This window comes from Sciurus vulgaris (assembly GCF_902686455.1).
Source record: "Sciurus vulgaris genome assembly, chromosome: 1".
Taxonomy (NCBI): Eukaryota; Metazoa; Chordata; class Mammalia; order Rodentia; family Sciuridae; genus Sciurus; species Sciurus vulgaris.
Window position 1 is genome coordinate 32,363,649 of NC_136461.1, and position 24,052 is coordinate 32,387,700.

Sequence of the window (24,052 nt, forward strand, 5' to 3'; positions counted from 1 at the left end):
CACAGTTCAAGCACCGTAGTGTGTGTCCTTGAGAAAGTCATAAGACTGATAAACAGCAGAACCGCTTCCTTCCCCTTTGGTTCCACAGAGTATTGAAAAGGTATGTCTCCAAGGGTTGAAATGTAATAAAATTAGTAGCTTTCACCGCAGGTTGGTGTCACTCATTGATGTGTGTTAAGGTGCCAGCGGTTTTGTCTATCATTACTTTTGTGGTGTCCCTGAAATGTCAACACAGCGAAAAAGGCAAATAACGCCATTGTGTTAATGTGAGCATCATTCTGACCTGCCTGGTGGACCTCCTGAAAGGGTCTCAGGGACTTCCAGGGCTCATGGACCACATAACACACACTGAGAACTACTGTCCTGGAGGAGTTTGTACATAGGAACTGTGAAATGGTTCTATCAAGAATTTTAGGACTGGGGATGTGGCTTAATGTAAAGCCATGAGGCTCAATCCCAGTACCAGAAGCAAAGAAGGAAGGAAGTAAGGGAGGACAGGAAGAAGGGAGGGAAAGAGGGAGGGAGGAAAGAGGGAGGGAGGAAGGAAGGAAGGAGAGAAGGAAGGAAGCAAGGGATTCCAGAGCATCACTGTTTGTAAAAGAAAAAGAAATAACCCATATTTCTTTAAGCAAAGGACCAGACGAACTTGATGTATTTGGTACTCTATAGCAGTGAATGAATATTCCTGAACTCTGTGAGGCAACCTGGTTGAGTTTCCTTTTCCTTTGGCAGTGTTGGGAAATCGGTATTGGACCTTACACTTTGGATGAATTACAGTCTTAATTTGCACTCACCCAAACGCGGGGAGCAAAGCAAACCCTTCAGTGCAAGTTTATTTAGGAAGTGATCCTAGGAAGCAGAAATGGGAGTGAGAAAAAAGGAAGAAAAGCTGAGATCATCGGCATTTTTGAGCTACTTATGACTGTGGGCTGCCCTGCTCAGTCCCATTGGGAACTCTCCACGGAATCACCTAGAATATGGCTCAGAAGTGTTCCTCTGCAGGTGTGAGGTTGGAGCATTTCCCACTGACTCCCATCACCACAGGTTGATACCCCTGAGGCATGAACTTGGGTGAACTCCTGGGCTGCCCACAGGCTGAAAGGCCTGCAGAGACGTTGTAGAGTCTGACACAGGGAAGCCAAGAAATGCTGTGCCAGTGAGGTGGTACACTGGCAGCTTGCCTACAAGTCTCAGCTCCTCTGAAACTGGATGAATTGAGGGGACATGGTATGGGCACCATAAGAACCTGCTAGGTTTAGAAAATAATATTGAGTGAAAAAAGCAACTCATTGTGTAATGAGTGCATCTTTATAAAGCTCAAACTACATACAAGTATACAATGCATTATTAAGGATACAGTTAGGGATATTATGCACATACAATTATGGATATTAAGACAGGCGGGAAAGGGTTTATCACATGTTGCGCGACAGTAAGCACGTTTGCTTGTTGGAAAACACACACCAAGGTGTGGTTGGAGATAAAGGTAGTGAATTAAAGAATGTGGCTAATTTGTGAGTGTCTCTGAAACCAATCTTCTAATTTACTCTGATTTGAAAAGTGAAGCGGGGCAAGGTTTTCGGAAAGGGTGTGATAGGATCAAATCATAGCAGAGGGAATCACTATTGGCCATCAGACTGGAGGAAAAGGGAGTCAGGGCAAAGGTCCCTTAGGCCCCATGGCCCTCGGTGGTTCCCTCGCTTTTAGGGAGCCTCCTCTCTGCTGTGCTCCTTTATCAGGAACAAACAGGCAGGCAGGGCGTTGCTTGTTTGTTTATAGGGACAGCAAGAAGGGAGTTAGTGGGGCAGAGGGAGCCCCTGGCTTGGGGCTTTGGTCTTTAGAATAAAAATATGAACTTTTCCCAGGCCCACCTCCTGGGACCCTTCCTGACATTCTGGCCTGATGCCTGATCTCCCTGCATAGGGCAAGGAGACGTCCCTGCTTGGAAACTCCAGTTGCTGAGCGACAAGGGACCCTGTTTCCAGAGGTGGTGAGTTCTCTTCCCTCTTTTCATTCTTTTTAGTCCTTTAGATTTCTTGGGATTCTGAGGTTCAGTAGAGAAATGATCCCCTTTCTTCTACTTCACATCCTTTTGTCTTAAAGGATAAAATTGGACAGTAGTTAGTTTTAATTTAAGGAACATAAAAGGGGACAAGGACAGACAGACTTGCCTAAAGACAGAAGCTATTATTGTCATCATTATTAGTATTATAACTAATATGTAGTTAGCCTGTACTATTTGCTGGGTTCTGTGCTGTGCGATGTCAGAATGATCATTTGTAGACTGGCAGGGTCTTCTTAACCTGCTTGGGATTGGCAAGGGACTGTCTGTAGTAATCTTTTTTCTGGTTAATAAGTTTTTAAAATTCAACAGTTTCAAATTTGAAATGTAAATGACTGCCTGGGGGAAAATATTTCCAACATGTACAGTGGAAATGCTTACTTATGTGAATCATTTTGGAAGCCATTAAGAAACAAACAAACCCTCCAACAGAAAATGAACAAAATACATAGGCAGATCATTGTCAAAGCCCAAATAACAAATGAGTTATCAAAGAAATTTAAATGAAAATGAAAGACCATCACATTTTTAGAAAAGAGATGCCTTTTGTTACCAAAGCAACAACAACAACAACAAAATTTTAATTGATAATATCCACTGAGGGCAAGATTGTGGGAAATAAGTTATTTATCATATTTGATAAATTGATATGACCTTTCTGAAGGGCGGTTTGGCAATGCAAATTAACACTCTTTCTATTTGGAAGATGAGAAACTCAAGGCCTAAGAGTTAAGTGACTTGTTTAACTGTGTAAAGTCACACAGGTAGTTAGGGGCTACTCTACCATTAGGACTAAACCTCTTGATTCCAGCCCATCGATCAAGTGAACATCACTTGTAGCAATGTTTAGAACAGCAATGCATTAAAAAACAATGGAGAGATATCCTATAACACAAAATTGTTTAAAAAATTCTCACATGTTCATGATGGAATACTGAAGCCATTAAAAGAATATTTAATGGTATTGGAAAATGTGCACACTGTAGTGCTTGGTGAAAATATCAGATATCAAGATGATATAGGATGGTCCTAATTTTTAGAAAGGTTATATACATGCATGAAAAAAAGATTTGAAGAAACAAGCTGGGGTTGTAGCTCAGTAGTAGAGCACTTGACTAGCACATGTGAGGCACTGGGTTTGATCCTCAGCACCACATAAAAAATAAATAAATAGAATAAAGGTATTGTGTCAATCTGCAACTAAAAATTTAAAAAAGATTCAAAGAAACATTATAAATGATTAAAAATTGGGTGGGGGATTTCTAAACTTTCTTATAATAAGTAGGAGAGAAAAAGCCCCAAATTGTGGCATGTATGTTAAACTTTAGGAAAGGGAATCATATTTTATACTTATTAGGGAAATGTCTTCATAAAGGAATTCCATGATAACTATTCTATAAAGTGAGGAAGTCGTTTGCCCATTTTGTAACTCATAATACAGAGCTATGCATGCATGCGTTCATTCATTCATGCATCTATTTACCCATGTTTTGCACTCTGCTTCCAGAAAGGATTCCAGCAATCTCACTGGCACAGTACCTTGACGTGTGCATAATTGCCTTTCCTGTTCTAAATGTAAAAGGTCAACAATATCTACTTTCAGGGTTGTTGTCAGTACTGAAGATAGTATTTGTAGAGTATCTAAGATGCAATAAATGGGAGCTATTGTCAATCTAGAACCATATAGAAATTAAAAATACATTTGAGTTCATGTTAATTCAGTCATACACTAATAGAATGCTGACTACTGTAATGTTCGTACATGTTACATGAGAATGTGATGGAGGAAGGGGCCATCCCGGCCAATCAAATCGGAAGAATCAAACCTAGAGATCCGTATGGTGACCAAATGGTTTTTACATCCATTAACAAAATACTCACCAGGCAGTGCTCCTTAATCTTACCCTCCACACTCTGGGTTAGAGGCCCCCACTGAGCCATTGTGGCTACAGCTTCTGTGAACTGAAACTCATGGGGACCTCTGACTCTGCTCCTGCTCTTTCTCCTTCCCTTCTTAAGCATCTCCTCCTCCTCTTAATTACTTTGTTTTCTGACAACCCAAATAATACATGTTTGAGGCAGAAAATTGGGAAAATATAAAGGAAAATACACAAGGAAACCCATAGGATCACCTTAATCCTCTCCCTAGTCCCAGGAGTAGCCACTGTTTGATATCTCCATTCTTACCTCTTTCCTCCAAATCGTATCATACTATATGTAGTTTAAAAAAAAAAGTATTGTTTGGAATATAGTGACAATTTCTCAGGACTATTAAAGACTGTTCTATCATGTATTATAAATGCTATGTAGTATTCCATTGTAAGAATGTACCATAATTAACTGTTCCCATTTTAGTAAGTTGTTTTTAGTTTTTCCCTTTTATGAATAACTGTGTGATGAGCATCCTCACCATCAAATCCCTGTGCAAATTCTTATTTATTTCCTTGAGATCCTTCACTGGAAGTAAAATTAATGAATTAAAATTTTTGCATATTCAAGAATCATTTGAAAATTATTGCTAAATTGTCCTTGTGAAAGTTGTTTAGTAATGGAAAGCAGGTCAGTTTGCCCATGCGTGTGATAACTGGGTTTTATTGCTGTTTATAATATTTGATAGTTTGAAGGACAACAAGTAACACCTAATCATGGCTTTAACTTGCTTTGCTCTTGTGACTGGAGAGTGAGTACCCTACTTCTGATGTCATCCTTTCTTAGGTTAGTCTGTTCCTAAGGTTGCTTTCCATTCATCTGCAGCTTGGTGATGTGCTTCAGGGAGACTTCTCCTGAAGTCACCTCAATTGCCTTTTAACACAGAGCAACAACCTGATCGGAACTTACTTGATTTTTTATTTTCAGTACCCAGTGCAAATCATTTCACATGAATTTCTTTGATTCTCACTATAACCCTCTTTTTACAAGATTGGTACAATTATTAACTTCATTTACCGTGTGAGTGAGAGGAAGTTTGGAGAAGTAAATTCAGCTAAGGCCACCAGCTAGGAAATGGCAAAGCCAGGACTGGACCCTCTTAAGCACTTCATTAATTGTCTGCACCTAAAAACACAGGTCCATAGAGGTCTCCTCTTAGTGGATTTCAGGTAGCCTCTGTTTAGTTGGGAGTTCTGGGTCCCAGGCTGGGCATATCTACTCAGGTGTGTTTTAAAATCAGCATGAAATTGAGGGGTTTGAGGATTGTGGGGATTTCTTAATGAATTACACTTCCTTAGATTCATAAATCATTTGATAATTATTGCTAAATTGTGGGACTTGTGGAGATCCTGGACCCTACTTACTTTCAACTTCAATAATAACTGATTAAGTAGAGAATTTTTCTCATTTACTTAATTTCTTCTTCTTCTTTTTTTTTTTTTTTTTTTTTTTTCATTTTCTGAGTAGCTGATAACCTATAGGTAAGTAGGTGAGATAGAGGTTAAAAAAAAAAAAAATGTCCTAACCTCACTATAGCCTCTTGCTCTGGGGGATTACAGAGTATGTTTGTATTGATTAATATTAAAAACCAAAACCAAACCTAAAACAGTGTCCTTTTTACCATGAGAAAAAACAGAATTGGATGTTTGAAACAATAATGTGTTTAGTGCTTGAAGTTCGACCTTTGGCTTCTCAATCTCCCTTTGACACACGCTCCAAGTCTCATTTGTGCCCAATCCATGACCTTCTGGAAACAGGCTTGCTGACCTCTACAAAGACCTCCTTTTTGGAAAGGATCTGAAACTGTGAGGAGAATTTGAGGGTTCTCTCTTACAAGAGTGTTTATAAACTTTATCCTCATTGCACTAGAGAGTGTGTTTCCTGTTGAAGGAGTTTCAGGCAGTAGCAAGTAGGTGGGGGCAGAGTTTTACAGTAGGAACCCTGTGGGGTCTCCTGTGGGCAGTGCACACAGTCATCTCTATCTTCCAGTTGATCACTGTCTTCTTTTAGTTTGGTAATTTTAACAACAGCTCCATATTTAGTGAGCACTTGTCCTGTGGGGCAGCTGTGGTCTGTGCTTTGCACTTTCCTGTCTTTGAATCCTCTCACTCACCTGTGAAGAAGGTCCCCTCTTCATAGATTAAGAACCAGGGTAGGGAGCTAGTAAAAGGGCAGTTGGAAACCAAGTCTTTCCAACTCAGATTCTGAATTTGTAGGATTAGTGCTTTCATGATGAACTGGAAGGAGTTCGAAGATGAGTTTGTTGTGTGTCACCTTGAAAGATGTTCAGAGATGAGTTCCAGGCTATATGGTGGGTGAAGATTGGTTTGAAACAGGCACTTCTCAAGCGTGGCCTGGACACTAAATGCAAGAGGCCAGTACTCTGACCTGTACTTACTTGGTTATCTCTGGGTATAAGTTCTCATTCTCCCAGACTCTTCCTCATGCTTTCTAAATCAAACTCAGTGCTCCTCCCCACCATCATCTTCACTCACAATATTTATAGATTTAACCAGGAGACCAGGCTCCCAGAGCACTTAGCTCCTTCTGCCCTCACAATAATGCTGCAAAGTGCTGACGATATAGCCCATCTCGTAGAGTGCTTGCCTAGCATGAGCAAGAACCGGGTTCGAATCCCCAGCACTGTGGTATTGCGAAAAAAACAAACGAACAAACAATAATGCTGCAAGAAGGCATGGTTAGTATACCATTTTAAAGATGAAGAAGCAGAATTTCAGAGAAGTTCAGTCACAATGTTACACCGGGGTAAGTAGTGGAGCTGGGCTTGGGAGCAGGTCTGTGTGGTTCTTGCGCACAGGCCATGGGGTCTGGGTCTCATCCCCAGCTCCTAAGTGATATGGTCTCTCCTGCCAAGCTCACCCGCCGCCTTCTGTTGTCTTAGTTCGGAAAGAGATGGCAAGTTCTTCTGGCTCCTGGTTCTCTAGCTGCCTCATCACTCTGGTCTTCCTGCAGATGCCTGCGCACCTGTCAGGTAGGAGTTTGGGAACTTCTTTCCCTGCGGGGGACTGGACATCTGACCGGGGAGTCGCCAGAATAAGGAGGCGTGGCTCCGAGATCTTATTTCTTGTTGGGTTGCCGTCTTCTCCCAGTCCTTTCCAGTGCTTTTCGCGGGCTCTGGCCTTCCCCCAGTATATCCCCGTCCTTATCCCTTCCCAATTTCTTTCTGCATATTCCTTCCCATCCCTTCCCTTCCGAAGTCTTTTATCTTTTATCTTTTTTTTGGATTCGGTGTCGCCCAGGAGATGTCAGCAAGTTCCTCCTGGCCCCGCTAGGGGGCACAGCCGAGCTGCCCTGCCCTGTGTCCCTCTGGCCGGCGGTGGTGCCCAAGCAGATAAGGTGGCTGCGGCCCTCTCCATCGCAGCGCTCCCAGGCTGTTCATGTGTTCCGGGATGGAAAAGACAGGGATGAAGAGCTGATCCCGGAATATAAGGGCAGGACGGCGCTGATGAGAGACGCCCGGGAGGGAAGTGTCACTCTGCAGATCCGCAACGTGACCCTTGAGGACCGAGGTCCATACCAATGTCAGATCCAGGTCGGAAACCTGAGTCGAGAGGGCACCGTGACACTTCAGGTTGCAGGTTAGGATGGGGTTGAGGTGCCTGGGGTCATTTGTGACAGTTAGATAGGCTTCGTTAGTACCTGCTTTGTCCCTCCCTATCTAGAATTTTCTTTCATCTGCAAGCACAGTTTTTACTGCCTGGATCGCTCAGCCTTACCCAGCCGGTCCCACGGAACTCACTCGGAGCAGCGACTGTGGTTTCTGATGAGGAGGGAACAGGGACTTTGGAAAACACTGTACAACGAAGATCCTGGTTCTTTGCTCTATTATCAAGGAACTCATAACTACGATTTCAAGGGCCAGAATCGCAGCTGTGACATAGATGTACTTAATGGGTCCTCTTCTGGGCTTCCAGAGTACTTGAAGAGCCAGGAAGGTAGAGATAGTGTTTCTCAAACTATCTTCAACGTTTTTAAAGAATCAGCCTACCCAGAATCCAACTCAACCCAAGTCCTTTGCATTTGCTTGAGTGACAGCCATTTCCACCTGATCACTCACCGAATATCTTTTGTTCATAGATTAGTCACACTGAAAAGAGGGGGTAAATCAATTCCTTAAACATATACAAGGCCTGGGCTCAGTGTTAGAGCATTTGTCTGGCATGAGTGAGGCCCTGGGTTTGATCCCCAGCCCTGAAAAGCAAAAACACAATTGTTGATATAAAGACTCTTTCTAAACACATAGTCCTCTGAGGTGCAAAATAATTTTTTAAAGGGACTGAGGTGCCACCTGGGTGTGGTGGGGCATACCTCTAATCCCAGCAACTTGAGAGGCTGAGGCAAGAGGATTGCCAGTTTGAGGCCAGCACAGGATCTTAATGAGACCCTGTCTCAAAATAAAAAATAAAGAGGACTGGGGTTGTAGCTCCATGGTAGAGTGCCCCTCAGTTCAATCCCTAATATTACAAAAAAATCAATAAATAACTAGATGATTAAAATTTGTTTTTAAATCCTGGGGAGGGGGGAAACTGAGGTGCTAGGGGACTAGGTATCATGTGCTACACTTACAGCTATGGGTGGATTTCAAATGTATTTGGGTAAAGCTAGACATTTTCTTATCCCATTGGGAGGAGACTGGTAGAGTGAGGAGAAGGCAGGCATTGAAGTTCGATAATAGCTGCTCCTGTTCATCAGAAGAGGCTGGAAGCGGGTGGGCAAGGGCTCTGGCTAGAACCATGCCCTCGCTGAGGCCCTGCCAGTCTGTTTCTGGGCTGGTTCAGCCAGGCAGTCTCTTCTCTCCAGTTCTAGGTTCTGATCCCTACATCCACATGAAGGGCTTCGACGCTGGATGGATACAGCTTGTGTGCAGGTCTGCGGGATGGTTCCCCCAGCCTTGGGCTGAATGGAGAGACCCTGAAGGCAGGGTGCTTCTATCCCTGTCCGAGGCCCACTCCCTGGATGAAACCGGGCTCTTCCGAACAACTGTGTCCAGCAGAGTCAGGGACAGCACTCTGGGGAATGTGTCCTGCACCATCCGCAACATGGTCCTTGGCCAAGAGAAGACCACAGCCATGGTTATAGAAGGTAAAGGCCAGAGTGGAAGCACCCGATAGGTCTGGAGGAAACTCCTACTCAACCCGAAACATTATAAAGACTTTTCAAATGTTTTAAATTCTAAGAACAAAGCAAATGTTTTAAATTCTAAGAACAAAGCATATTTTCAAGTAAACTTGAAAATATAGAAGATGTTAAAGAAACCAAAAAAAATGGACTATAATTTCATAAATTGTAGAGAAGCACTGCTGGCATCTTGGTGTATTTCTTTCAAGACTTTAGAGTTGCATGTATTGCTGAGTTTGTGTGTGTGTGTGTGTGTGTGTGTGTGTGTGTCTGTTTATGTGAAGATATTCTTGTAAGGGGGTTTCCCTTCACTTCCCATGTCATGAGCATATTTTATCCATGTCCTTAGGTAATTCTCTTCATGATTTTAGGGGCTGCATAGTATTTCTTTGTACAGCTACAGGATGATAAAAATTAACCAAAGCCTATGTCTGGGCATCTGAACTTTTCCCAATTTCTCCTCGCATTGCAATTAATGGTGCGATGAATGTCTTTGCATGGGTTTGGGAAGTGACGCTGATTATTTTCTTACTATGTGTTTCTGGAAGTAGAATTAATAAATAAAGGTATAAACCTTTTAAAAAGACCCTTGAGCATGGAGTCATATGGAAGAGAATGGTGATTTTAAAGCCATGAAAGATAGACTGTGGCTGGAGTCTTGGGGTGGGGAGGGGTCATGGACATTTGTTAATCTCTTCCCCTTTTTATTCTTCTGTTCCCCTCCCCTCTTTTCTTTCTACTGCCACTGTCCCTCCCTGGGTGCTAAGTGCTTAACTTGACTGATCTCTTTACACCTCTCCAAGCCCTCAGGGATGGGGATTCTTATCACTCCCATTTTACAGATGCCGGAAACCAGGTTGGATCTCTTGCCTAGGGTCACATAGTGGTTCAGCAAGGACACACACCCAGTCTGGGCTTGCCACCATTTGTCACAGCCCTCTTCTCTCCTTTTCCTTTTCTTTCTTCTTTCTTTCCTTCTGTCTCTCCTGATTAGGTTTCAGGCCTGCTGCTATAGCACCTAGAGTTATTTTGCTGCTTCTGGTGCTGGGGGCCAAGACGCTGCTTTCAGCTATTCCAGACCAGAGCAAAGGGGTTTGAAGGGAGAGGTAGGGGGAGTTGGCCAGCTCATGAGAAGCTGTGGGTGATTACTAGGCTGTGCACTTGCAGGTCTTTGAAGTCCCAGGACTATTTTTCTATTGAGTTTCAGGCAGGATGAGATTGTGGTTGAGAAGCTGAGTTAAAACTATTGTCTTCATGGAGGATATCATGCTAAGTGAGATAAGCCAATCTCAAAAAACTAAAGGACGAATGATAAGCGGATGAGGACATATAATGGGGGGTAGGAGGGGTTAGCATTAGGGTGAGGGTTAGGTTTAGGGTTAGGGATAAGGAGGGTGGTAAGAATGGAGGAAGGAAGGACTGTATAGAGGGAAAAGAGGGGTGGGAGGGGTGGGGGGAAGGGAAAAGATAACAGAATGAATCAAACAAGATTTCCCTATGTATATTTATTATTTTTAATTAAAATAAATAAATTAAAAAAAAAAAAAACTATTGTCTTCAGGCCGAGCCATCAAAACCCTTGCTGAGATATTAACATCCCACTTACCAAGAGAACAAAGAGCCTCATCAATTTTGGTCAGAGCCTCTCCCTGGGGTGATGGAGGTGCTGGGAGGCACGTGATGATTTGCTGATGATTTGCGTCTGAGACAGGAGCAGCTCTCAGATGTCTTCCTGGGAGTGCTCATGGGTGGTCTCTGATTCAGCCCCATCCCCAGGAAAGCTGTCCTCCTCAGCAGTGGCTCTGGCTGTGGTCCTGCCAGTCCTGGGTCTGCTCATCACAGCAGGTATTTGCCTCATCTGGAAGCAAAGAAGATCAAAAGGTAAGTAGGTGGGAAAGGAGTCCAGGATGATGGGAAGCAGTACTGCAACTTCTCTGGGAAAAGACCAGGAGAAAGTGGATGTAGGCATGACACTTACCTGTGGGTTGGAGACTCAGCAAGTTATTTGGGAGGAAACTGGTAGACCCATGCCCCAGGGACTCCCATTGCAGAGGGAATAAAATAAACTGCAGAAAGACCCTGGGCAGGGCTATGAATTCTTATCCTTTGAGGTATTAGACAATAATTAGTCACCTCAGCCTTCTAATGAATGAAGAAATTAGAGCCTTTTAATTAGGAAATCCAATTATATTCATTGGATAAAACCCTCATTAAAATGGTCACATTCACAGGCTCTCATTGTTGCAATGGACTTGGAAAGTTATATAACCCAACACCTCTCCCCTCTTCTTTTTTTTTTTTTTTTTTTTTGCAGTACTGGGGATTGAACCCAGGGCCTTGTGCTTACGAGGCAAACACTCTACCAACTGAGCTAGCTGTAGCCCCAGCCCCAGCCCCCTCCCCTCTTTTGATGGTTTGAAATCCTCTAATCTTTAAAAAGGGGCACAAACCTTTGGTCCATCTTGGGACAAGTATGCTTGTTAGTAAAAACCCTTCCTCAAGATCAGCTGACCCTTTTTTCTCTCTCCCTTCTAGAGAAGCTTCTCTATGAACAGGTGATGGAGGTAGGTAAGTGTCCTGGGCTGGGCTGGGGGAGATATTTCTCTGTTTTGCTGAATTTTGTATATCCAGCATTCACTAGTAAAAATTATATACCTATCATCTGCTGTCCTTGGTGGTGGTGATGGACTCTAAATCCATTGCTTTCAGTTTTCAGTAGCTCTTACTTTAATAGCTGGCCTTCTGGTATGTTTGGTGACTTATGTCTATGAGCTCATTATTCATAGGTTAAATATGGGAAAGATTTTATTCATTCAACAAATAATTGATAATGGTCTACTAAAGACCCTAGATCATACTAAATTTGGGGAATCTAATGATGAGCACAAGCAGACAATGCTGTGCCCTTCTGGAACTTTCAAATTAGTCAGGGAGATTATATGAATTAAATGATTACACAAATAAATATGTACAAATGCCACAAAAAAGTTCCCAGTTCTCTGAAGGCTGAGCAGGAGAAATCAAGCCAGTTTGAGGGCTGAGGATTTAATATTTGACTTGAAGGACCAGAAGTTGTGAATGAAGAGAGAATGGAAAAATCCCCAGCAGAAAAAACAGCTTGAGAAAGAAACATGGTCACAGAGAGTAGTACTTAAATGAGGAGCTGAAAAGGCACAGAAGTAAGAGGAGAGATGATGGGGCTGGATCACGGGAGGCCTTGTAGATCACTTTAAGAATCCCAGTCTCTTTCCTAAGAGCAGTGGTAAAGCAATGAATGGGGACAGTCTGATCAGAATCGTGCTTTGGAAATCTCTCTCTGGCTGCAGTGTTGAGAAAAAAATCAGAAAGAGTAATATAGGATATAGGGGACAATTTGAGTTGCCATTTCTTTTGCCCAGATAAGAGATGATGAGAGACTAGATCAGGGAGGTGGAGAAGATGGACGGAAACGCACAGGTTCAAGAGCAGGTTAACCCAGTAGGAATCAGGCACCGTCAAAGTAATGGCAAAGAGTCTCATTTTTCTTTTCCTGTCCTTCCTCTAGAAAATCTTCTTGCAGACCATGCAAAAGAAAAAGGTAATTATATGTAAAAAGTAAAATATAAGGAACAAGTAACATATTCTTTCTCTTTATACATAATTACCAATAGTCTATTGATATTATTGGAATTTAGTTGCAAGCATCAAGGGGCTGTGGGTTTGGTGGCAGTGAGGGGAGGCCATGGTCAAAAGGAATAGATCTGTATCATCATAAGCTGTCTTCATCTGCCTTTCACCAACCACTGAAAAACAAATCTGGATATTATCTAAAATATATTAATATGGTTATATGGGATGTGTGAGAATATCAAGAATTCATATGATCTTGGCATGAAAAGAGGATACAAGGGAAGGGTCACAGGCTCTGTGACACCTGACTCAGATCACTGGTCTGCCACTTACAGATCTTGGAAAAGTCACTTTGCTGTTCTAAGCTTTGGTTTCCTCATCTGTAAAATGCAGATAATAACTTCTTTTACCTGATTGCTTTCAGTATTCAAAAAGACAATCTTGCTGGGTATAGTGGTGCATGCCTGTAATCCCAGTGACTTGGGAGGCTGAGGCAGGAGGATCACACGTTCAAAGCTGGTCTCAGCAACTAATGGAGGTCCTAAACAACTTAGCAAGACCCTGTTTCAAAATAAAATGTAAAAGGGACTGGAGATGTGTCTCCGAGGTTAAGCACTTCTGGGTTCAATCCCTGGCACCAAAAAAAAAAAAAAAAAAAAAAAAAAAAAAAAAAAAGAAAGAAATAAAAAGAGAGAGAGAGACAAGTTTTTTTTTAAAGATCTATTACAGTATCTGGAACGCCTTTTCCTTCTTGCCATTTCATCTTCAGTAATTGAATGTGTGTTGTGAGTCACTAAGGGTAAAAGTTAGACACTCTGCTGCAGCCTATCTGGGAAGACACGTCACTGGCCCAGAAGGCTCCCAATTCAGTGATGCTGGTATCTCTTCTCCTCTCCTCTCTTATATCTCCTCTAAGCTGAGGAGAGTGTGGGGTGCACACAGCAGATACTCTGGCCATTCTACCCAGGAGTTAAAGGTGTAATTGTTGAGGGCTTCTGACTTAAGGAATCAGACAGACTTGGATTTGAATCCTGCCTCCTTGGCCACTTACTGACTGGATGACCTTCAACAAATTTCATGTCCCTCTGAGCTTCAGACCTTGCCTTTGTAAAATAGGAGTATTACTTCTATGCCACACATATTCTTGAGAGGATTCAGAACCTGCCTCAGTATAAGAAAATGATCCAGTGGATGGAAGCTGTTAGCAGAGGAAGTGGCAACTAGAATCCATAAACTCCTTATTGTTCTGTTGTGTGTGGGTACTAATATGTAACAACAAATCCCATCATTATGTTCAACTGTTATACACCAATAAAAATGTGGAGGGAAAAGTAAATATTTTTAAAGAGATAGAAAAGAAGGAAAAAGAATTAATAAGCTCCTAAAGAACTGTGACATACTTGACTTCATTCCTCTAAAACCAAATGCCTAACCATGCTCAGCCCATAGCACAAGGCCTGGTGGTACACTCAGGTGTGTGACTCTAATTCTCTGGGAGGGCCGATGATAGGCAGGGAACAAGTGGACCAGATCATCAGAGAAACCACAAATACTCCCCCAAAGCATATGAAGCATATGCATATGTCCCTAAAACCCCTGCAACCTCCAAATTTGTGAAAATTATAACTTCAAGGAGTTGATGTAGAGAATCATAACGCTACATCACCAAGTCAGTGCCAGGCTTTTAGCTAGTTTTACAATAGCTAAAATACAAGGCAAATGAAAAATAATTCTTGACAAATATGATCTCACATATATGTGATATTATAAACAGCTGACTATAAAAGGGTAGCAAGCCATTTTACTGCAATTACAAACATATGGAAACACTCAGAAGAAATGAAACCAGACATTCAAAAGGGAAGAGAAAAGAGGAACCAAAGTCTGGGTTAGGCTGGGACAGAGAGAGTGGCACCAGCGCCTCGGATTCCTGAGTCTGATTTCTGGGCACGGTATTGGCTTAGGGACTAATGGAAACATTACCATCCTTTCCATTATTGGGGGTGGAGGCAGTACATCATGGTGAGAGGGTCTGGTGGGCCTTTCAGGGGCCCCAGGGATACAGGGGCAAGAACCAAATACTCACTCCTTTCTTTCTCTTTGTGTCTCTCTCTCTCTCTCTTGGTTTTTAGGAAGACTCCATAAAGGCCTAAGTAAGTTCTGCTCCTCCATGGCACAAACTTCCTTCTGCTGACACCTCTGTTTTTGGATGAGTATTTCAGTTTCACCTCCTGGGATAGAAGGGAGGGGGCAAAAGTAATTCAAGCCATGAGATTGGGAAATTCTTGGCTCTCAGAGGCTTTTTTTCTCAAGTATTCCTGTTCCTCTTTCTTGCCTAACTGTTTTCTAGTCTCTAAATGGGAAATGATTTACCAGGAAGAGAAATGGCTCCCATAGGTGAAGACATCTGAGTCCCTTTTATCACCTTGACATGACATTTCCTTATGTGGGACCCAAGGAGGATAGATTCCCCACTGACTGGATATGCTGGAGCAGGGCTCCTCCACCATTTCATCTATAAGAATCTCTTTTTATTATTAAAAAAATCTCAGGACATGTGACAGATCTATTTTGTTTTATAAGGAGAAAATATACATGATAAAATCTAATATAGACTCAGTGATAGTTTTAAATGAACTTATATTTTGTTCTTCTCCCACGATATCTATATACATTTTGTCATTACCTATGGATATGAGAAGTGTCATTTATTTGGTCTGCTGGTAAAGTTTGGCTCAAATAAGAATTTGTTAACTCTCCTGTATCTCTGGGGACCCAAGGCCCATAGTTGGAAGATATTGCATGTAGACATTCTTGTGTGGACATTCCAGAGTATGGCTACTGAGGATCTGCTCTAGGAATGTGGGTAGGATGGGACAGTAGCATTGTGTGTATGTAGTAGCCCTCCATCTGATTTGTTGAACTATTTTTATTCTTTAGAGAAACTCCGGAGTGAACTGAGTAAGTTTCTATTCTTAAAACTTCCATACCAACTTATCTCCTGTTGTCTTGAGGTTCTCAGTGATAGCTCACCCACTTTGTTTCTTCTTCCATAGAGTTAAAAAGAGCTGCAGCCAACTCAGGTGAGATGCACTTTCCCCATGTTTGATCCCTGCTCTATGAGAGTTCTTGATTTCTTTATTGCTTTAACAATTTCCTTGTGTCAGTCAACTCGCCATTGCTATGACAAAATACCTGAGGTGAACAACTTATAAGGAGGAAAGGTTTATTTCGGCTTACAGTTTTGGAGGTTTCAGTCCATAATTGGTTGACCCCTTGCCTTTGGGCTTGTGGAGAGGCAGTTCATCATGGTGAGAGAGTGTGGAAGAAGATGCTGCTCACTTCAAGATAGCAAAGAGAAAAACAAAGTGGCTAGAATCCCAATATCTCCTTCAAGGGCATTCCCCAAGGGCCTAACTTCCTTCCACTATGCCCTACCTCCTAAATATCTATCACCTCCTAATAGTGTCACAGGTTGGGACCAAGCCTTCAACACATGAACCTTTAGAAGGCATTCATGATCCAAATCCCTTTTATGTTTTTCAGGCTGGAGAAGAGCCCGGCTACATTTTGGTAAGATACACCAATCAGATTGATGCACATTCAGAACCTATCCCCCTGAAGGTTCTATGACCTTCAGTTTTGCCCCTTTCCTTTCTATTGCAGACTGTAATTTAAAATTTTTATCACATCCATTTATTTGATTATCAAAAATTTAAAAGCTTTGTGATTTTTAGGACTCACATTTAGATTTAGAAAGTCTTCCCTCTTTTAGAGCACTGATAAATATTAGGTTTGATTTTCTTACACTTTTTTATGATTTTTTTAAAAAAATTATTTTTATTGTAAACAAATGGGATACATGTTGTTTCTGTTTGTACATGGAGTAACAGCATACTCCATGTACATAATCATACATTTACATAGGGTAATGATGTTTGATTCATTCTGTTATTTTTTCCTTCCCCCCACCCCTCCCACCCCTCTTTTCCCTCTCTACAGTCCTTCCTTTCTTCATTCTTCCCCTCAACCCCCATTATGTGTCATCATCCACTTATCAGCAAAATCATTCGTCCTTTGGTTTTTTGAGCTTATCTCACTTAGCATGGTATTCTCCAGTTTCATCCATTTGCCTGCAAATGCCATAATTTTATTATTCTTTATAGCTGAGTAATATTCCATTGTATATATATATACCACAGTTTCTTTATCCATTCATCAGCTGAAGGGCATCTAGGTTGGTTCCACAGTCTGGCTATTGTAAATTGAGCAGCTATGAACATCCATGTGGCTGTATCTCTTAGTATGCTGATTTTAAGTCCTTTGGGTATAGGCCGAGGAGTGGGATAGCGGGGTCAAATGGTGGGTCCATTCCAAGTTTTCTAAGGAATCTCCACACTGCTTTCCAGAGTGGCTGCACTAATTTGCAGCCCCACCAGCAATGTATGAGTGTACCTTTTTCCCCACATCCTCTCCAACACCTATTGTTGCTTGTATTCTTGATAATCGCCATTCTAATTGGGGTGAGATGAAATCTTAGTTTTGATTTGCATTTCTCTTATTACTAAAGATGGTGAACAGTTTTTTTATTTTTCTTTTTTTTAATTTTTTTGGGTGCTGGGGATCGAACCCAGGGCCTTGTGCTTACAAAGCAAGCACTCTACCGACTGAGCTATCTCCCCAGCCCCGGTGAACGTTTTTTCATATGTTTGTTGATTGCTTGTAGGTCTTCTTCTGTGAAGTGTCTGTTCATATCCTTAGCCCATTTGTTGATTGGGTTATTTGTATTCTTTGTGTAGAGTTTTTTGAGTTCTTTATATATTCTGGAAATTAGTGCTCTATCTGAAGTATGAGTGGCAAAGATTTTCTCCCACTCTGTAGGCTCTCTCTTCACACTGTTGATAGTTTCCTTTGCTGAGAGAAAGCTATTTAGTTTGAATCTGTCCCAGTTATTGATTTTTGCTTTTATTTCTTATACTATGGGAGTCCTGTTAAGGAAGTCTGATCCTAAGCCAACAAGGTGAAGATTTGGACCTACTTTTTCTTCTATAAGATGCAGGGTCTCTGGTCTGATTTCAAGGTCCTTGATCCATTGTGAGTTGATTTTTGTGCAGAGTGAGAGATAGGGGTTTAGTTTCATTCTGTTGCATATGGATTTCCAGTTTTCCCAGCACCATTTGTTGAAGAGGCTATCTTTTCTCCATTGCATATTTTTGGCACCTCTGTCTAGTACAAGAAAATTGTATTTATTTGGGTTTGTGACCATGTCCTCTATTCTGTACCATTGATCTACCTGTCTATTTTGGTGCCAATACCATGCTGTTTTTGTTACTATTGCTTTGTAGTATAGTTGAAGTTCTGGTATTGTGATACCCCTTGTTTCATTGTTCCTGCTAAGGATTGCTTTAGCTATTCTGGGTTTCTTATTCTTCCAGATGAATTTCATGATTGCTTGCTCTATTTCTGTAAGGTACATCATTGGGATTTTAATTGGAATTGCATTGAATCTGTATAGCACTTTTGGTAGTATGGCCATTTTGACAATATTAATTCTGCCTATCCAAGAACATGGGAGATCTTTCCATCTTCTAAGGTCTTCCTCAATTTCTTTCTTCAATGTTTTATAGTTTTCATTGTAGAGATCTTTTACCTCTTTGGTTAGATTGATTCCCAAGTATTTTATTTTTTTGAGGCTATTGCAAATGGAGTTGTTTTCCTCATTTCCCTTTCAGCTGTTTTGTCGCTTGCATATAAAAATGCTTTAGATTTATGCGTGTTGATTTTATAACCTGCTATTTTGCTGAATTCACTGATGAGGTCTAGAAGTTTTCAGGAGGAGTTTTTTGAATCCTCTAAATATAGAATCATGTCATCAGCAAATAGTGACAGCTTAAGTTCCTCTTTTCCTATTCGTATCCCTTTAATTTCTTTAGTCTGCCTAATTGCTCTGGCTAGAGTTTCAAGGACAATGTTGAATAGAAGTGGTGAAAGAGGACATCCCTGTCTTGTTCCCATTTTTAAAGGGAACATTTTATATGATTTTTGAGATTTTCCTTAGGTTTATCAGTTCTTTGTATTTCTTCTTTGTGAGTTGTGTGCTCCTGTTCCCTTTGGATGCCTTTTTGATTGGTCTGGATTCTTTCTAAAATATATTAATTGTTATATGTGTCACAAATTATTTTTCATTTGCATTTTAATTTCTGTATAGTATTTTTGATACAGAAGCATTTATTTTTATGTAGTCAATTTTATTGATGTTTTCTTGTGTGATATCTTCAGGTGCTTTCAGGTTTGGAAAGTCCTTCCTATCTCACAATCAGATAAATAGTCACTGTTTCTGCCTCTTCATACAATCTGCCACATTCACATTCTTTCTCTGTGGACCAATTTTCTTGGGTGATAGTGACAAGATTCTCAGAGAAGAAGGGTATGGGTTGGCAGATACCCCAATAATATGGACTTGAAAAGATTCATAATTTTATTCTAAAAGATGTACATCTTTCAATTTTTTCTGGTTTTTTTTTTTTTTTTTTTTTTCAGCAGTGGGTAGTAGGGATTGAACACAGGGTACTCCACCACTGAGTTATAGGCCCAATCCTTAATTATTTTTCTTCAGTTTGAAACAGAGTCTTGCTGAATTGCTCAGGTTGATCTTGAACTGTGATCCTCCTGTCCCAACCTCCAGAGTAGCTGGGGTTACAGGTGTACTAATGGCTCTAACATTCTCTTTCACTTTATTCCTTATAAATTGAATTGGCAATTTTGTTGCTGTTTGAGTAGAGTTGATTATTTTCACTGCTTTGAGCTCATTATCAATTTTCCAGGCTCTTTATTTCCCTCCTGTTCATAGTATCTGAACTTGATAGAATACTGGGCGACCTTGGTTGGAATTCTAGAACTTATAAAGCTTCCTGTCTCACATTCAAAGTCTAACTTACTCCCACCACCTCAACAGAATATGGATTTCATGGATTTAACTCCCCAAGAAGAACCTGTTTCCTCTAGAACAATAGGGAGACTCACTGTGAGTTTCATAATCAACAACTTCAAGAAAGAATATTTTTCTCCATACTGATAATAATTTTAGGCAACAACAAATTTTAGGCATGTGTGATGCAGGCTGTGTTATTAGTTCCATTTCACAGATCATGAAGCTAAGCTTAGAGATGAACATCTAACATCAAAGTCTGTTTATATCATTCATTAATTTCTTTGTAACATCAAAGACAAAGGTGGTATTTCCTAAGAATTAAGGCAGCCTCACAGACAGGTGAAGCACTTTCCCCTTTTTACTTAGTACCCTGACAGATGACCAATTTCTTTTTTTTTAAAATATTTTTTTAGTTGTAGATGGACACAATGCCTTTACTTACTTATTTTTTTCTCTTTTATTTATTTATTTATTTATTTTAATTAAAAATCATAAATTTACATAGGGCAATCTTGTTTGATTCATTCTGTTATTTTTTCCCTTCCCCCCCCACCCCTCCCACATCTCTTTTCCCTCTATACAGTCCTTCCTTCCTCCATTCTTACCACCCTCCTTATCCCTAACCCTAAACCTAACCCTAACCCTAATGCTAACCCCTCCTAACCCCCCCCCCTTATATGTCCTCATCCGCTTATCAGCGAGATCATTCGTCCTTTAGTTTTTTGAGATTGGCTTATCTCACTTAGCATGATATCCTCCAATTTCATCCATTTGCCTGCAAATGCCATAATTTTGTCATTCTTCATGGCTGAGTAATATTCCATTGTATATATATATGCCACAGATTCTTTATCCATTCATCAACTGAAGGGCATCTAGGTTGGTTCCACAGTCTGGCTATTGTGAATTGAGCAGCTATGAACATTGATGTGGCTGTATCTCTGTAGTATGCTGATTTTAAGTCCTTTGGGTATAGGCCAAGGAGTGGGATAGCTGGGTCAAATTGTGGTTCCATTCCAAGCTTTCTGAGGAATCTCCATACTGCTTTCCAGAGTGGCTGCACTAATTTGCAATCCCACCAGCAATGTATGAGTGTACCTTTTTCCCCACATCCTCTCCAACACCTATTGTTGCTTGTGTTCTTGATAATCGCCATTCTAATTAGGGTGAGATGAAACCTTAGGGTAGTTTTGATTTGCATTTCTCTTATTACTAGAGATGTCGAACATTTTTTCATATATCTGTTGATTGCTTGTACATTTTCTTCTGTGAACACTTACTTATTTTTAATGTGGTACTGAGGATTGAACCCAGTACCTCACACATGCTAGGCAAGTGCTCTATCACTAGCCACAACCCCAGCCCGATGACCAACTTCCTGAAAGATAGTATTCTTTGGTTCTAGTATGTATGTAGCAGGGACCGGGGGGGCTTGAAAAGAAATGGCGGGTGGCTGAGGATATAGCTCAGCTGGTAGAGTGCTTGCCTCACAAGCAGAAGGCCCTGGGTTCAATCCCTAGCACCACAAAAAAAAAAAAAAAAAAAAAAAAAAAAGAAAGAAAGAAAGAAAGAAATAGGTCAATGATAGTGATTGCAGACCTAGAGATTATGACTCCTTCCAAAGCTACCCCCCAAATTCCTTAAGACCTAGTCTTCCCAAACCTCATTTCTCTAACTCTCTGCAGTGGCAGTGACCCTGGACCCAGACACAGCACATCCCAAACTCATCCTGTCTGAGGACCTGAGATGTGTGAAGCTTGGTGACAGAAAGCAGCCTGTGCCAGACAACCCCCAGAGATTTGATTTCGTTGTCAGTGTTCTGGGCTCTGAGTACTTCACGGCTGGCAGTCACTACTGGGAAGTGTACGTGGGAGACAAGACCAAATGGATCCTTGGGGTGTGTAGTGAGTCAGTGAGCAGGAAGGGGAAGGTCACTGCCTCACCCGCCAACGGACACTGGCTTTTGCGACAGAGTCGTGGTAATGAGTACCAAGCTCTCACCTCCCCGCAGACCTCCTTCCGCCTGAAAGAGCCTCCAAGGTGTGTGGGGATTTTCCTGGACTATGAGGCAGGACTCATCTCCTTCTACAATGTGACCGACAAGTCCCACATCTTTACTTTCACTGACAGTTTCTCTGGCCCCCTTCGCCCTTTCTTTGAACCTTGTCTTCATGATGGAGGGAAGAACACAGCACCTCTAATCATCTGTTCAGAACTACAGAAATCAGAGAACTCAGTTGTCCCCAAGCCAGAAGGAAAAGGCCAAGCTAATGGAGATGTGTCCCTGAAGGTGAACCCTTCCTTACTACCCCCTCAAGGCCCGGAGCTTCTCCCAATGGTGTCCTGGCCCTCTGACCTTCGCCCAGCCCTTCAGGGGCTCCAGGCTCCTTCTTTTTAGGAATGTGCCTCATGACCTGTTCCCATGACATCCAGCCCAGGACCCTGGATTTCTGTTTCTTGGTCCACACTGGATTCTGAGAATCTCTTCCCTTTAACTGAAATCCAGATCCTTTTGTGATGTCAGTTTGTACCACTTCTCTTCCGGAGCTCAATTCTGAAGACTGCCTTTCTTTTAGGGTTCCCGTTACCCTGAAAAACAAATGCTTGGTTTAGGTGATGTTGAATAGGTGACCTCAAGATTCAGTGGAGGTTCAGGGGAAAGGGTCCTCTCCTCGAGGGGTATTCATGAGTACTTGCTTCTTACTCACTCTGCATTTGTATTTTCAGTGGTGTAATTAGGTCCTCAGACCCTAACTTCTTATTCTATCAAGGATTGTTTGCCCCCCCACACATGCCCCTGGCCCCATCTTTCTCTTTCTCACTCTCAGTCAGACCTCTAGCCCACAAAGTCAACTTTCTAAGAATAAATATGTTTTGGATCATGCTCTCTTCCTTCTTTCTTCAGGAGACGGGGGTAGGGTTGAGGGGTAACACATGCCTACTTTTTCTACTTTCTTGATGTTGTTTACAACATAGTTTGGAGATATTCAGAACAAACGCACATTTTCAAAAGCTAATTTATGCATTGATGATAACCAGGTCCAGGGATTTTAAATACAGCAGCCACAATCCTGAGACTCCTCAGAAGCACAGTTAGGAGCTGGGAGGCTTTGCCGCAAACAGAGGAGCTCAGCTGTATGTGGCAGAGGAATTGGTTGTGGTAGATGAGTCAGAAGAGTTGGTCTGCTGCACTGGCCAGTTTGAAGACTTTCCTGAGATTGAGAGAGGCCCCATGAGAAAAAAGTGGCAGTTTCAACTACACATGGAGCTTTTGTTCCCACAAGACCATTAAAATGGAAGACTTGACTGTGTAGCAAACAGCCTCTTAGGTCAGACAGCATTGATTTCAAAGAAGTTGTTGGTAGACTTTGTATTTGAAAGATAAGAAGGTGGGAGGATAAAAAAATGAATTGGATTTTTGGGTGTGATATGGCTTATTTGTTGAGATATTGGTTATCCTTTTTCAGATGGATATACAGTGTGACCCAGCAGAAACTAGATCTGTCTGTCAGATGTTCTTTCCATTAGTGCTTAGAACAGCATTCTCCCAGAAAATAGAATCAATAGAATGTGTGTGAGTACATACAGATCGAGTGGAGCAGGGGATTGATTTAGTATAAGGACTTGGCTCCTATGATTATAGAGGTGGCAGGAACCAATGTTTCAGATCAAGTTGAGGGTGGGGAAAAACTGATATGCCATCCAAAGACTGGCAGGTAGGATGATTTCTCACTTAGTTGGGGGAGGGTTCGACTTTTTATGCTACTCAATTCTTCAAATGATTGAGTGAGTCCCACCTACATTAGGGAGAACAATCTGTTTTACTCAGTTTGCTGATTTAAATATTGATGTTATCCCCAAACATCCTCAGAGAAACACATAGAATAATGGTTGATCAAATATCTGGGTACTTTGTGACCCAGGCAAGCTGATACATGAAATTAACCATTACAGTGCCTGAGTAGAATTTTTTGATTTTTGTACAATTATTGTTTTAGTCAGCTTTTTCACTACTGTGATTAAATGATCTGACCAACACAATTAAAGAGGAGCAAAGGTTTTTGAAGGCTCATGGTTTCAGAGGTCTTGTCCATAGAAGGCCGGTTCCATTCCTCAGGGCTCAAGGTGAGGCAGAACATCATGGTGGAAGAGTGTGGCAGAAGAAAGCAGCTCACATCATTGGGAAGCAGAGAGAGAGAATCCACTCTCCACATACGAAACATACAACAAAAGTGGCGCCCTGATTCCTACCTCCTCCAGCCACACTCTACCACTTTAGTTACCACTCAGTTAATCCCTAATAAGGGATTAACTCATTGATTGGGTTAAGACTCTCACAACCTAATCATTTCTCCTTCAAATTTTCTTGCATTGTCTCACAT

General features: G+C 41.5%; 1 protein-coding gene across 1 annotated transcript; it reads left to right on the plus strand.

The window, feature by feature from the left end:
- The first annotated feature begins 1,813 nt into the window (after positions 1-1,813).
- ERMAP (erythroblast membrane associated protein (Scianna blood group)) lies at positions 1,814-22,562 on the plus strand. The gene is made up of 12 exons (XM_079117628.1): positions 1,814-1,990; positions 6,894-6,983; positions 7,252-7,590; positions 8,813-9,094; positions 10,895-11,011; positions 11,666-11,698; positions 12,675-12,707; positions 14,872-14,892; positions 15,680-15,700; positions 15,796-15,822; positions 16,286-16,312; positions 21,356-22,562. The coding sequence occupies exons 2-12, from the start codon at positions 6,905-6,907 to the stop codon at positions 22,066-22,068; spliced, it is 1,692 nt and encodes a 563-aa protein (XP_078973754.1). The 5' UTR covers positions 1,814-1,990; positions 6,894-6,904; the 3' UTR covers positions 22,069-22,562.
- Positions 22,563-24,052: the final 1,490 nt, after the last annotated feature.

Bases quoted from the DNA above. Each gene is read 5' to 3' on its own strand.
- ERMAP (XM_079117628.1), top strand. From the start codon at position 6,905: ATGGCAAGTTCTTCTGGCTCCTGGTTCTCTAGCTGCCTCATCACTCTG. The intron at 9,095-10,894 runs GTAAAGGCCAGA...TCTCTGATTCAG, and splicing joins CACAGCCATGGTTATAGAAG to CCCCATCCCCAGGAAAGCTG. The intron at 12,708-14,871 runs GTAATTATATGT...CTTGGTTTTTAG, and splicing joins AGACCATGCAAAAGAAAAAG to GAAGACTCCATAAAGGCCTA.